The sequence below is a fragment of the Echeneis naucrates genome, chromosome 24 (genome assembly GCF_900963305.1).
Source record: "Echeneis naucrates chromosome 24, fEcheNa1.1, whole genome shotgun sequence".
Lineage (NCBI taxonomy): Eukaryota > Metazoa > Chordata > Actinopteri > Carangiformes > Echeneidae > Echeneis > Echeneis naucrates.
Window position 1 is genome coordinate 12,296,436 of NC_042534.1, and position 13,242 is coordinate 12,309,677.

Here is a 13,242-nt window from a genome sequence, read left to right on the forward strand (position 1 = left end):
GGATGGTGTTTCTCTTGGGACTACCACACTCTGCTCACATACTGCACCGTAGATATGAGACACCTATGCTTGCTGCCAAAATCTACCACAGATATATTGATAAACTGCTGTGAATTGTAATGAAATGAAAAGATTGATCCAGCCAGAGGAAATCATAGATAAATCAGCTGTGATGTCAAGACACACACATATACAAGCACTCACGCATACATGCTGAAGTTCAACAGGAAGATCCTTCTGCTGGGTCTAATCCTTCAAAACACATTATCATGCTGTTATCTATCTAACATATACTATTTACATCTATGTGTCAATTATTTATTCAAAAAAATTAAAATAAAAATACATGTGCTGTCACTTCTTGTTTTTTTCTGTGTGGTCAAATATTGCACCTCCCTGTGAATGCAACAAGCCATTTTGATGTTATTTAAAAGCATTAAGCAAATAGGAGATTGCTATTCCTATGTATGGAAAATCACCCGAAAACACACAACTAAAAGCAACAGTATGGTTTTAACTGTTGACTTTACATCTATTTTTATGGTGCGACTTTCCAGGATGTGTAAAGATGCAAAGGAAAAAAGAGTTGCTCGTAATAAGGCGAGCAATGTTAAATATACATATATATGCAGATGTTTTTTAAGTTCAGGGAGAGGCATGGATCACAGAGCAGGGGCCACAGGGGGTGCCTGCATTTTAGTAGAATTATATTTCACCGTAATGTGAAATAATAATAATTAATCATTCATTCATATCGAAGACTGAACCAGTGAGCAGATTCCTGTAGTTTTCACTCCTCTGATTCAAGCGATTACCAAACAAAGTGTTCCTCCGGGCTCAGCTTATCAAAACAAGGCTCTTTATTGGCTCAAATGTGTGCTTATTTGACACCGTAAGATATGAAAAAGTCTGGAGCCTCCGGGTTAGTGGTCTGCAGGAGGTGCTTTATAGTGGACAAATGATTGACAGCCTCTTGGTGACATCACTGTACGACAAAAAGAGTCGCTGGGGAAGAGAAGGCACCAATCAATTGAACCACTACACTGTGGCGCAAAGACGGGAGGCGACGCGCTCCAAGGCTCACAGCAGCAAGGTCCAAAGGAGCGATACTTCAGCGCGCTTATCTCTCTCTCAAAAAAAAAAAAAAAAAACTAAAATCGCCAGATCCGCTCAACCTTTGTCTCAGCCAGCTGTTCCCGTTTGAAGATGTTCAACCAAGATGCTTTGTACTTAGATCGGTCCTGCCTACGCGAGCCCGCTTCCTCATAGACTTAACATATTTTTTTCCCCTTTCCGTGCTGACCAAGACCTAACCCGAAGTGCAGCTGCTGAGAATATGAGCGAGAGGCGATCGGCGGAGGGCATGGGCTGTCTCTGGTCCCCCAAGGAGAAGCAGCGTGGATTAAACACGATTTAATGTGGAATTTATCGGAGCCCAAAGGTGGAACGACGACCGGACACAGCGCTTCCTCGTCAGGTAAAATAAGACTGACTGGTTCTGTTAAACTGTTAACAAATTCTCTATGAAAGGAAAACTTAATCATGTCAGTAGGTAAATAAGGACTTCCCTGTTGGGGAAACTTTGACTTAACCGCAGCAGATCGCAGATTTCTCACTTATATAGGCTTGTAGGGTGTGTGCGTAAAAGTCGAAACGATCGAAAACGCGAAGAGTAGAAAAAATACAGTTCAAAAAAAGTAGGTTCCTTGAAGGTTGTGCCTCTCAAATGATTCGTAGGGTTTTTGATGTTTTTGATGTTCCTGTCCCGGGCTACATCTGGTCCTGGTACGCACGTCAGATCTAACACCTGCGAGTCTCTTGAAGTAACTCTATCCCTTATGATTATACATGACCGTCAAAGCCTCTGCAAACAGAGGCTTGAAGCGCCGTCTGACTGTGTATCCCAACTCTTCTTTCCTCTCTACAGTCTCTCATGCTCCGGCTGATCTTTCGGGTTATGCCTTGAATCTTCTTTCCGTGATCACTTTATTAGACATGATTTCTTGTACGCTCTAACTGAGGAGGAGGAGGAGGAGGAGGGGGGTCGTCTCTCCCCGGCAACTTTCTTTGATTTATCTTTCTGCTGCAACCCCCCGCACTCCTCCTCCTCCCCATTTTTCCCGTCCCTTTCATAATTTCTGCACCTTGATATTTTCTGTTCTTGTAAGATCAACCCCCCTCTGCAGTTAGACACGCTACATGGACGGCGGGCTCACGGCTCACAGCCCCTTTCTTGTTGTACTTCAAAGTGAAGAGGTGTCTTCCCTTTTTGACCTGCTCTCCCTCAGTCCTTCCTACTGTATGGGGGGGATCACACACAGTTCGGGGAGTGCTGCAGTGAAGCCCCTGCTGTGTCTACCTCATGTCAATACCTCAGCGCCAGTGTATTGACACAAAGCAACTTTCTCCACAGGGACTGACTGATCATGGTCGCCGTGGTCCGCTCTCTCATGGTACTGCTGCTCGCTCAGGTGTTGCTGGAAGGTGCTACGGGACTAATCCCTGAGGTCGGCCGGAGGAAATACAGCGAATCCGGGAAGCAGACCCCGGAGCAGTCGGAGAGCTTCCTCAACGAGTTCGAGCTTCGGCTTCTCAATATGTTTGGACTGAGGCGCAGGCCGACCCCGAGCAAGCAAGCGGTGGTGCCGCAGTACATGCTGGACCTTTACCGCATGCACTCAGCGAACGGAGACCACAGCACTAAACGACCCAAGAGCATGGGGAAACACGCAGATAGAGCCGCCAGCAAGGCCAACACGATTAGAAGCTTTCACCACGAAGGTATGTATTAGTGACATACCTTTACCTGTCAGCCGGAGAGCTCATCGGCTCTCTCAGACAACTCCAACCTATATTTAAACATGACTCAGTGCCTGAAGACTCGACTTCAGAGTCTTCACTGTTTTATGAAGGGTTAGTCATTTACAGGTGACACGCGTCCGAGTTATTTGCGACTCTACAATAAGTTTGGAAGGGCTCGAAACTCTCTGACGCGATTTACAAACAAGCATCTCACGCGCAATTAAATTAACTCTCATCAATGTAGTCATGCAATCTTTTGGCCAAACATTCCCCCGGCGGAGCTGTCACAGGCTTCAGAAACATCAAGGGGGCGGTGGTATCCCTGGGGTAATTTGTTTCTTAATAATTGATGGTGTTTGTGTGGGCTTTGAAAACAGTTTTTCCAGACACGCACCACAGGAACGGGATAAAGGGCGGTGTGCCTTTGCGCAGGTGATAGTCATCACCCCGTTACTTCAATAACACACGACATGACATTATACTAACACGCATTATGACAAAGTCACCGTGTCAGACCGAATTCTGAGTCATTTTTAACAGGACTGAAATTAGTCCTGGGTGAAGGGGAGTGGAGAGGTTACGCGCCTTATTCTTTCCAAATCACTCCTCTCTCCGCGCTTTGCGCCATTACGCACGTTCCAATAACACTGTAATTGCTCACTTAGTTTACATGCTGGGTACCCGCTGATTGTTGAACTAAGTGTTGCCGTTGTGTTGCGTTTTCACTTCCAAGGCAACATATGCTGCTCAGACGAGTAACGGTCAGACATCAGAGGTTTACAGGGGCTGGTCAAAGTGCATTAATTCACCAGTCACACACTGTTTATCCAATGTTACTGATGAGGTGAGTCACTCTAAACTGCCTTGAATAATCGAACAGGTGAAATTTAAACATAATTAGCGATTTCTTTTCGTAAATGATGGCATTTAACTCCAAAGTGACACGGTTTCTATATAATAATAATATATATATATATATATATATTTATGTATAATGAGAGAAGATGGGACTTAAACTGTCAAACATTTCTCAAATGTCTAAACCAGGAAATTTCCCATAGCCCATGTTTCAGATTTTACAACATGCAAGTCCATAGGGGCTCTACACAAAGTTCTTATACAAAGTCCTGTTTGAGTGGGGAAGTTTCCATCAGGGGTGAGTCAGAGGGGTGGCTGAGTGGTTGCTTGGGTGCTCTCCAGAGTCCTAGTGCAATGACACCCAGTGGCTACACTGACACACTACAAATAAGCCTGCCCCTGGCAGTTCAGCTGAGTGACTGATCCCTGCCCGCTACTGGAAACCCCTACACCTATCCAGCGAACACCTTGACATTAGTGACTATTAGAAATTTGTTCAGTCTGTGTTTACATCCGCTCTCCTGGCTCTTGCAACCTTTGCTAACAGACCTGCAGGCTTGTTAGTCTTCCCACATCAACAGAAAAGCAATTGATGGCTATCCCATATAATAAGCGTGTATCTACAGATGTAAGTGCCTCACATCAAAGCCAGCAGCTTTAATCATCCATCACATATGCCAGCTGATATTAATTTCACTTGGATAATTAGTATCACTGCTATCAGTTTTCAAAAATGGCCATTTCCCAGGCCAAATAGAACATTTCCACTACTACACAGGAAGTGGCTGCCAGAGACAGGTTTGTGATGAATGACCCAACATTAGCCTTTATCTTTTGTTTTGGCATGCAGCGCAAAGAGAAATTAGGAATGCTGATACACTCATATCTGTGGTTCACACGTTTATGACAAGCCTCAACTTGTTCACACAGCCGTTCTCCTATGGCCGAGAGGGGGAGAGTGAGAACGTTGCTGCAGAACAGAGGAAGAGTGGCAGAGAAGGAGACCAAATGAAAAGAGGATTTGGGACTAAGAGAACAGAGGTAGAAAGGGATTTGGGAGCTGAGGAAGGAGAGAAAGAGGGGGATTGTGGACAGACTAGAGGGAACGAGAGACAGGGGGCTTTCCCACACCAAATGAGGAGTGATAGGCCTAATTGAGGTCTTTGTGCCTCTGGAGGGAGGTTTAGGATGAGATGCTGGAATTTCCTAAATGCCTCCTTTGAAAAAGCACAGTTCAAAGTTTGTGTTTATTTTACCACACCAAAAGATTAAAAAGTGTCTATACATCATCTATGATCTTCATGAAGAAAGAGTTCAAAGTTGGGCTGCATTAAAGAAAATTGCAGCTTTTACTTACTTCCAGCATACAATAAAGGGGAATACCAAATATACAGGTATATGCATGTAGCCTATACATATCCTTGATAATAAATAATAGTTTTAAAATAAAATAATCCAAACTGCATAAACTACATAAAATATTGTCATACCCATCTTTCCCTTTGTGATCTTAATATAATCTTCAAAACATAGCTATTAAACGTATCTTTTCCTGGTTACAGCTCTAACACTACAACATTTACCAGTGGAATTTCTGAGGTCACTTCAGTAAAGGTTAATGCAACCATTGTGATTTATGCTATTGTTTATCTAACCAATTTAAAATGATTTGCGTGTTATTCTGTGCACAGTCTGATCTTTGATGGTATTTCAATAGGCTATAAGACCTTTATATGTACACTGATAATGGGAAATATATGCAGCAGCCAAGTCACATTGGGCAAATGTGACATGTTAACACGTTTGATCTTATCAATAGGAGGAAACCTACTGCTTTCATCTTCAGACATTTAACTAGGTAATTACAAAGGCACGATACCAGTGACCTTATTACATCACCATGAGAATTTGCCTAATACACAATGTCATAAATGCAAAATGTTAATGTAAGTGTAATGCCTGTATGATAATGGCCCACATCCACTCACTATAACCACGTGGCAGCTTGGCTGACTGCATAGAAAGGATTCTGCAAGTTCAGTATGAGTGCATGTGTGTGAGTAAGAGGGAGCAAAAGCAACCATGTGAGAAACCATCCTTTCATACTTTCCAAACTTTTTCTGATCAAAGTGTATCCATGATGCCAGCTGAGCTTCAATCATAAATGCTGTTTTCTTATTTTAATGTGATGCATTAATTGTGTTTCCTTTTCAGTATGCATTTCATAACCCTATCATCTTACATTGTGTTTGTCACCCCTGTCTATTGTAGAGGCTATGGAGGCCCTGGCTAGCCTGAAAGGCAAAACAACCCAGCAGTTCTACTTCAACCTCACTTCTATCCCTGATGAGGAGCTCATCACCTCTGCAGAGCTACGTATCTACAGGGATCAGGTCATGGGAGCTGCAGCTCTTAACACCAACTCCAAAAACAGCAGCACTAGTGATAGTGGTCCTGCTGGGGGTTTCCATCGTATCAACATTTTTGAGATATTCGGAGCTCCTGCCACTCATGGTGGAGAACCCCTGGTACGTCTGCTGGACACTCGGCTAGTGCAGGACTCTTTAAGCCGCTGGGAAAGCTTTGACGTTAGCCCTGCTGTATCTCAGTGGACTTCTGGCAAAGGCCACAATCATGGTTTCATGGTGGAGGTACTTCACCCAGAGGAAGGGGAGAAGAATGGGGAACATGCCCAGAGACGCAGTAGGCATGTCAGGGTGAGCCGGTCCCTGCACCAGGACCAGGACTCATGGCCTCAGGCCCGGCCCTTGCTGGTGACATACGGTCACGATGGCCGTGGGGACTCAGTACTGCACACGCGAGAAAAACGTCAGGCAGCACTCCGCAAACAGCGCAGAAAGCAACAACACAAGGCAAGCTGCAAGAGGCATGCCCTGTATGTGGACTTCAGTGATGTGGGGTGGAACGAGTGGATAGTGGCACCCCCAGGTTACCATGCCTTTTATTGCCATGGGGAATGTCCGTTCCCCCTTGCAGACCACCTCAATTCAACCAATCACGCCATTGTGCAGACGCTGGTCAATTCAGTCAACTCAAACATCCCAAGAGCCTGTTGTGTGCCCACTGACCTCAGCCCCATCTCCCTGCTCTACTTGGATGAATATGAGAAGGTCATCCTGAAAAACTACCAGGACATGGTGGTGGAAGGATGCGGCTGCCGGTGAACAGCTGACAGTAGTACGGCTAGAGGGAGAAAGACTGAAAGAGACATCGGAGTTATTATGGACACCCGGTTTCCCAATGAAGACGTTTATTTATATGAAAGAAAGACAAAGAGCTATTGCGGAAGAAGAAAAAAAAAAACTATATATGAATATATTTATGTCTACGTAAAGTTGGGAAAAATAAATATTTTAATCAGAGGAATATTCCTTTACTGGTTTTGAAAATGTATTTCTGATGTACATTTCGAAATGGGTGCAATACCACATGAAGTATAATGCTCAGATTTTTATTTTGTATTTATTTCTATTATAACCACTTTATTTGTAAATAAATAATGTGTATTTATCGTGAAAAAACATGGTCACTCCAATTTTCCGCTACAGTGAACCAGCCATCATGCGTGACTAACAGGAATAACAAAGTCTCAAATTCTGACAGAAATTAGCTGTAAAAATATCACACACGACAAAAAGCTCACACTACACTGATTGCAAACCAAGCATTGGACTCTTTTGGTAAATGTAACTGGAAACCAAAAACAATAGAAATGTGGAGAGGAAAGTGACAGGGCCAGGTCAGGGTGCCGCTTGTGTAATGAACCGTTGTAGGCTGTAGGGTCACAGGACGGGAGGGAGAAGTTACAAGCCCACAAATGTGATAGACTCCCATGGGAGGATTAGGAAAACACAAGGGCAATGTTTTCATGCAGTACATGTCACTTCAGAGCTCCATGAGAAGGCACTTCTGAAAGCTGCCTTGTTTTTTCTGTTCCTTACAAATATTACAGAAGGAAAAAGTGAATCTGCAGCACCTCTGTAGAGGGTCTGACAGGGCACAAGGTTTATTTATCATTTGGCGCTGAAAGATTACAAAGTATTGCAGACACGCAAGAGACTCTCAGCAAGAACAGAGACTACTGGCACTTTAATTATTAAAGACAAACAATCACACAGCTGCACCTGTCCACATACTGCACACGCTCAGACATATTCTGCCCTGGTTCGAGCTTGGCTACCATCCTTTGTCATCTCTGATTCATAAGGCTCTAGAATGTTTCAGCACTGAAGTAAAAAATCTAGGAGTGTTTTACAAAACGAGTTAGCAGCAACAGGCAACAAAACAATGCCATACACCAACACCAAAAACAGCTTAAGAGTAATTTTTTTATTCCCTAAGGCAGTCGGTATGGCTGGCTGGCAAAACAAAACATATCATATGTTACACTAAGACAGCTTGAAGTATGCACACCTGAGTCAATATCCTTAGTCTCTGATGTTTTCCGTGGAAACAATGTAATACGTAGACTAAACTGAATTGACTAAATCTGCTCCAGAAAGGCACAGAATGAAAATTTATAGTGTAGCCACAATAGCAGAACAGATAATGAGAGGGAAAAGAGAGACAGAGAGACAGAGTTCTGCAGAGTTTGACTGACTGCATTTTCTGCTGTGTTTGCATTAGAAAGGGCTTGGAGGGATCACAAGGCAGCTCAAAATGCTCTAAATAGAATGTTTTTTATGTGAGCGCACATTGGGACCATGGAATGTTGGTTTTCAATCTCAGACACATGCATACGCTTGCATGGAAAACCAACGTGCTTGTTTTTTCAATCATCTATTCAAGGGTTTCCTGGTGGGCTTTTTCTCTTCAAAAACAAATGTGCATCGAACAAAGATATGCTTGTTACTTATATAGGAAATGTAAATCAAAACATTCAGAAGGAGCCATGAAACTTTATTCATGGGCAGTAAAAACATTGAAATGTCAAATTTTTTTCATGGGCCTCAGATCATGTCTGTTTACCCATTCTTATCCTTCGAGGGTATACAGCACCCGTTTAATCAAGATGATGCAACTATACAATCTTTCATACCCTCCCAATATGCACACACAAGCACATGCACCTCCTCCTCTCCCACCGCAGTTCAGTTTCAATCTTTCTGCATGTGTTATTTTATTCTACCTTGTATCTGCACCCCTGTTGGTCCCATCTGGTGTCCATTTCTCCTCTGTGGATCCCACCATACCACAACCTTGCACATGGGTTGCACATACCTCTGTCAGTAGCAGCACCATTTTAATGGACCTCAGAAGGAAGTCACTTCACTGGCTGACTTAATGAACATTTGATAAAAATCAACAATAAAAAAAACACAACACCAAAACTCTCGGCCAAGACTGGACTGCGGATATGTCAGGAGTGGAATGGGGGAACATTTTGTGTTAAATAAGTGTGAGATTTAGTGGTTTTCCTTTATAGTTCCAGTCCATAAAACTTTCAATGGGTTGGGTGGAAATACTGCTCCCAGAGAGGGTGACACATGGGTAGCACTTCTGAAACTCCCCTTCTGTACCCCATCCCAGCTGAACTGGGTTCCATTTTTACTGTGAGTTGGCTGCTGCTCCTCAGTCTATTGGGTCTTCTTACTTTAGAGCCACATTATTATCAGATAGCTCCCCAGGGACCACTCCTAAACTTCTCACTAAGAACAGAGGTCAGGGGTCAAAGTAATAAGGGCCTATTATCTGCACCATTACTGACTGACTTCAGGGCTCATCATGTCATCACAGACCAGTAGCTTCAAGAGTGGTCAGCCACTGGTTGGAACTGAAAACGTGTTTGCATTTCAGAACCTATTGCACTGACCGAAAAAATTCTTTATTTCATTAGATGAAAGAGTTGACGAACTAAAAATTTAGTCTGTGTGTAGGACTGTGTACTCATGATTTAGTTATAAAAGCACAACTGTGAGATATGTGTTCTTGGCAAGAATTTCTTCACCTGCTACACAGACCTCTGCAAAGTCACTCTCTGAAAACAGATTTCCCCCTTCTTTCTCCATGAACATCTGTTAAATCAGTTAAAGGTGTCCTTTGCTGTCTTTGTTTATGGACAAACACACAATAGAGCAGCCACACAACTGATGAACATACACTGGAAGCCGGATCCTACTGGCGTGGCAAGGCACATTCATTTTTGTTTGGTGTGCAGCAAACCACACCAGATCTATGTGCAGCTCTAAACAACCCAAATCATAAGGGTTATAAAATCAGATTTCCAGATTTCTGGCTGGCCCAGGATTGGAAACTATGTGGCATGCCGTGTATCTTTGATGAAACTGAGGACTCAGTCGCTATGGGAGATCGTAACTGGCTCTGTGCCAAGGTGGGACACGAAAATGTAGAAAAGTGAACAAAGACAGCAGCCACTTTAGAGTCTTTTCTAACTTCGTATATTTTCTCCTTCATGTGCTGCACACACTAATTTTAGAGGTGGTGCACATGGTGTTTTTTCTGTATTCCGAGAACAGTCAGTGAGATGACGTCCAGCATTGCTAAGACTGTGGCATCTGTGCTGTAGCCCTGAACACATCAAACAGACGGGCGTCCACATTTTCAGGAGCAGAGCAAATACGGAAATTACTTTTCCAGAATAACTGCAAAGGTGATAGCATTCTTAGATAGAAGATATAGCTTTACTTTCTCCCACGTGCATATATCTACAGGTGCAATGTGCACAAATGCACTCCATTTGACATTTTGAATGATGATACAGTCTTATTACACAAGGCATGTAGGGAATGACAGCAACATCACTAAAACTATCACTATCTTACTTCTGAAATATGCTCTGCTACTACCATTGCTGTAAGAGGTAATCACCCGTGCAATCACAGTAAAGTTGGCTTGGAGTGACATGCTGAAATCATTACTTCTGGTTGGGAATCAGTGGAAGAGACCATTATATAGTCTTATATTTGTGGCAGAATAGTCTTGCTGTTAATCTGTAGAACAGAGTTAAAAGGTTGTCTGCCATTACAATGCTCTCCAGAATAAGGCGATGAAACCTAAGAGTATGGACATGAACTTAAGCAAAACACTTTTTATCGATGGCAGTGGGGGGCAGCAGCAGGGAAACGGCCTCATAACATCAGGACTGTTCATGTCTCACAGAGGGAATCAAACTTTCCTGGTGATATCGAGACACTGTGCAGTTCTCTCTATTTGGTTCTTTTTCTTTGATCACTGAGAATAATAATAAATAGAGCAAGAGAAAATTCAAGAGAATTTGGGTCAATTTTAGCTTAGATCATTAATTTTCAGTTTCTTTTAATTTTTAGTTGTTATTATGTGATCAACTAGGAATGGAGTTCAGGATGTGTACCTTGCACTTGGTAGAATAACATATTTCCACAGAGGATACAGGAAGGAGTTCCATGTGGACCGCATATGGGCTTCTAAAACAGGCTTGAGGATGGATTTGCCTCTAGACACTGATCTAAGGTCAGTGTCATGTTTACTCCTCTGATGGTTACAGTTAGGTTTTGGGGGAGGGGTGAGCCGGACTGATCCTGGAACCTTGCCTAAGGGCGTCTCCTACACCCTGAGCTTGAAAGGGGCTGTGTGGTTACAGAAGTGGCCTCCATCTTTGTAGCAGGAAGTAAAGAGATCAATCAAAGGGAGGTACATGACATCCCCCAGCATGCCTGTAAAATAAATGTCAATCTCTTAAACAGTAAATCTTATGCATTACCATGCATACAACTTCAAATCAGCATTCTCATTCATTGCTGGAATCATATGACATGAAGAAACGCTTTCTCTCTGGCAAAGATGAGCACACAGGATGATATAGAACTGGATCAATTATACTGATTACCTTGATTTGAAATCATAACTGCATATTTGAATGTAAAAGTTATAAGCTTGGCATACTTTTTTTTTTTATACATTATTACATTTGTTTTTCTACAAGTATAAAGATACTCATACTCATATGACCTTTTAGCCAGTAGATGGCAACAACTTATCTCCTACGCACTCTGAGTGACACTACAAAGTCCCCCAATACTGCTTGGCAGCAATGGAGATAACAAAAGTAAAGTCAATCTGACTCTTTCTGGTCATAGTATTTGTTTCCATGCTGTAAGATCACAGACTCATCACAATAATGTCATTGTTACACTTTGCAAAGTGTCAACTTGTCACCTTGAGATCTTCAAGGCCTGGAGTTCACTCCACCAAGCACTAGTTGATCCATAGATATAAAAGGAGACTTGTTATGGAGTTGGGGCCCTCACTTTGTGGTCTATGAGAACAAGCTGGTGTTGAACTTTTTATACTTGGAGCAGATTACCAGGCAGCTGCCTCCAGCTGCAATGCACAAGGGGGAACAGGGTCTCCTTCTCTGGGTGCTATGGGACAAATCCATTCCCCACACTTTTCTCATTAGCGTAATAAGCTTTGTATAAACCACTGGACTGCCAGTGTCAAAAAAATACACACCGGCTACTCCATCCATCTATACAGTACATCTGTCACACATTTCTGTGCTGGAGAAATTCAGCCTGGAAAATGTTGAAATGGACAACTATTTGAAAGTTGGCCAATCCATTAGAATACTCTCTTCGCCCAATGAAAGTGCTTTGTTGCTTTTTTTGGTGATTTGTATAATGTGCTGTGTCTGCATTAAGAAAGAATACAGAAAATGTATAAAAAAAAAAATAGGCAAATGAGCAATATTCTCAATTCTCAAATAAAACAATCTAATCACCTGCAGCATGCACAAATGTAATCTTTACAAGTAGTATTATAATGTTTTATAATATTATGTAGTGTCTTTGTGAGACTGATGGTATAATGGCATGTTAAAAAAACAAAAAAAACAATGCTGTACTTATTTTCAAAAGAGTCTTCAATGGCCTGATTGCAGAGGGAGATGTCAGAAGCTTGTTTATGTAAAGAGAAGGTCCACAACCTGAGGGCCCCAGCCAGTCCTGCTACGAAGTGTAACTCACACTCCTTCACCCCACTCTCCCACAGCCTGTCAGTGGCATGGCAAACTCTGCCTCACCAGGCTTCCTGTGACTCACTTCCTGTCCCAGCCCTGCACCTGCACTCCCCTGGGTGATGTCATGGCAGGTTTTCCTTTTAGAGTCGCACGACTGAGCACACTCCCCATCTGGCATAATGCATATATATGAATGCTAGTGTTTATGTGTGTACATCCATCAGCACAGCTGGCTCAGACATCAGTCAGTGGACCTACAGTGAATGCGGCCCTTTATAGCTTTAGTGATGACCTCTTCTGTGAGGCAAAGGCTATGTGGAGCAGAAAGGCACATCAAACAAACAGGAGAGAAAGACACTGGTGATAGATAGAACATGGATTCCTTCCCAATTCTAGCTCACTGGAATTCTTTCTTCTTTGCGTCCTCTTTTGTAAGACGCAAATATGTCCTTTTTTGGCCTCTTCGTCTCTGTGCATTCAATTACATGTAAGAATCCTTCTGTGAATCCTCATAGAGCTTCACGTAATGAAAAGTTGACCTCCATGAGAAAGTAGTAGTTCTGTTTTCCAGTCAGGAGAAACAACCTCTAGATGTCCTCAATATC

The 13,242-nt window shown here is 42.7% G+C and overlaps 1 protein-coding gene across 1 annotated transcript; it reads left to right on the forward strand.

The window, feature by feature from the left end:
* Positions 1–1,014: 1,014 nt before the first annotated feature.
* On the forward strand, positions 1,015–7,196 carry bmp2b (bone morphogenetic protein 2b). Its single transcript, XM_029496390.1, has 3 exons — positions 1,015–1,477; positions 2,414–2,781; positions 5,932–7,196. Exons 2-3 carry the CDS (start codon positions 2,427–2,429, stop codon positions 6,843–6,845), a joined length of 1,269 nt encoding a protein of 422 aa, XP_029352250.1. The 5' UTR covers positions 1,015–1,477; positions 2,414–2,426; the 3' UTR covers positions 6,846–7,196.
* The last annotated feature ends 6,046 nt before the right edge of the window (positions 7,197–13,242 follow it).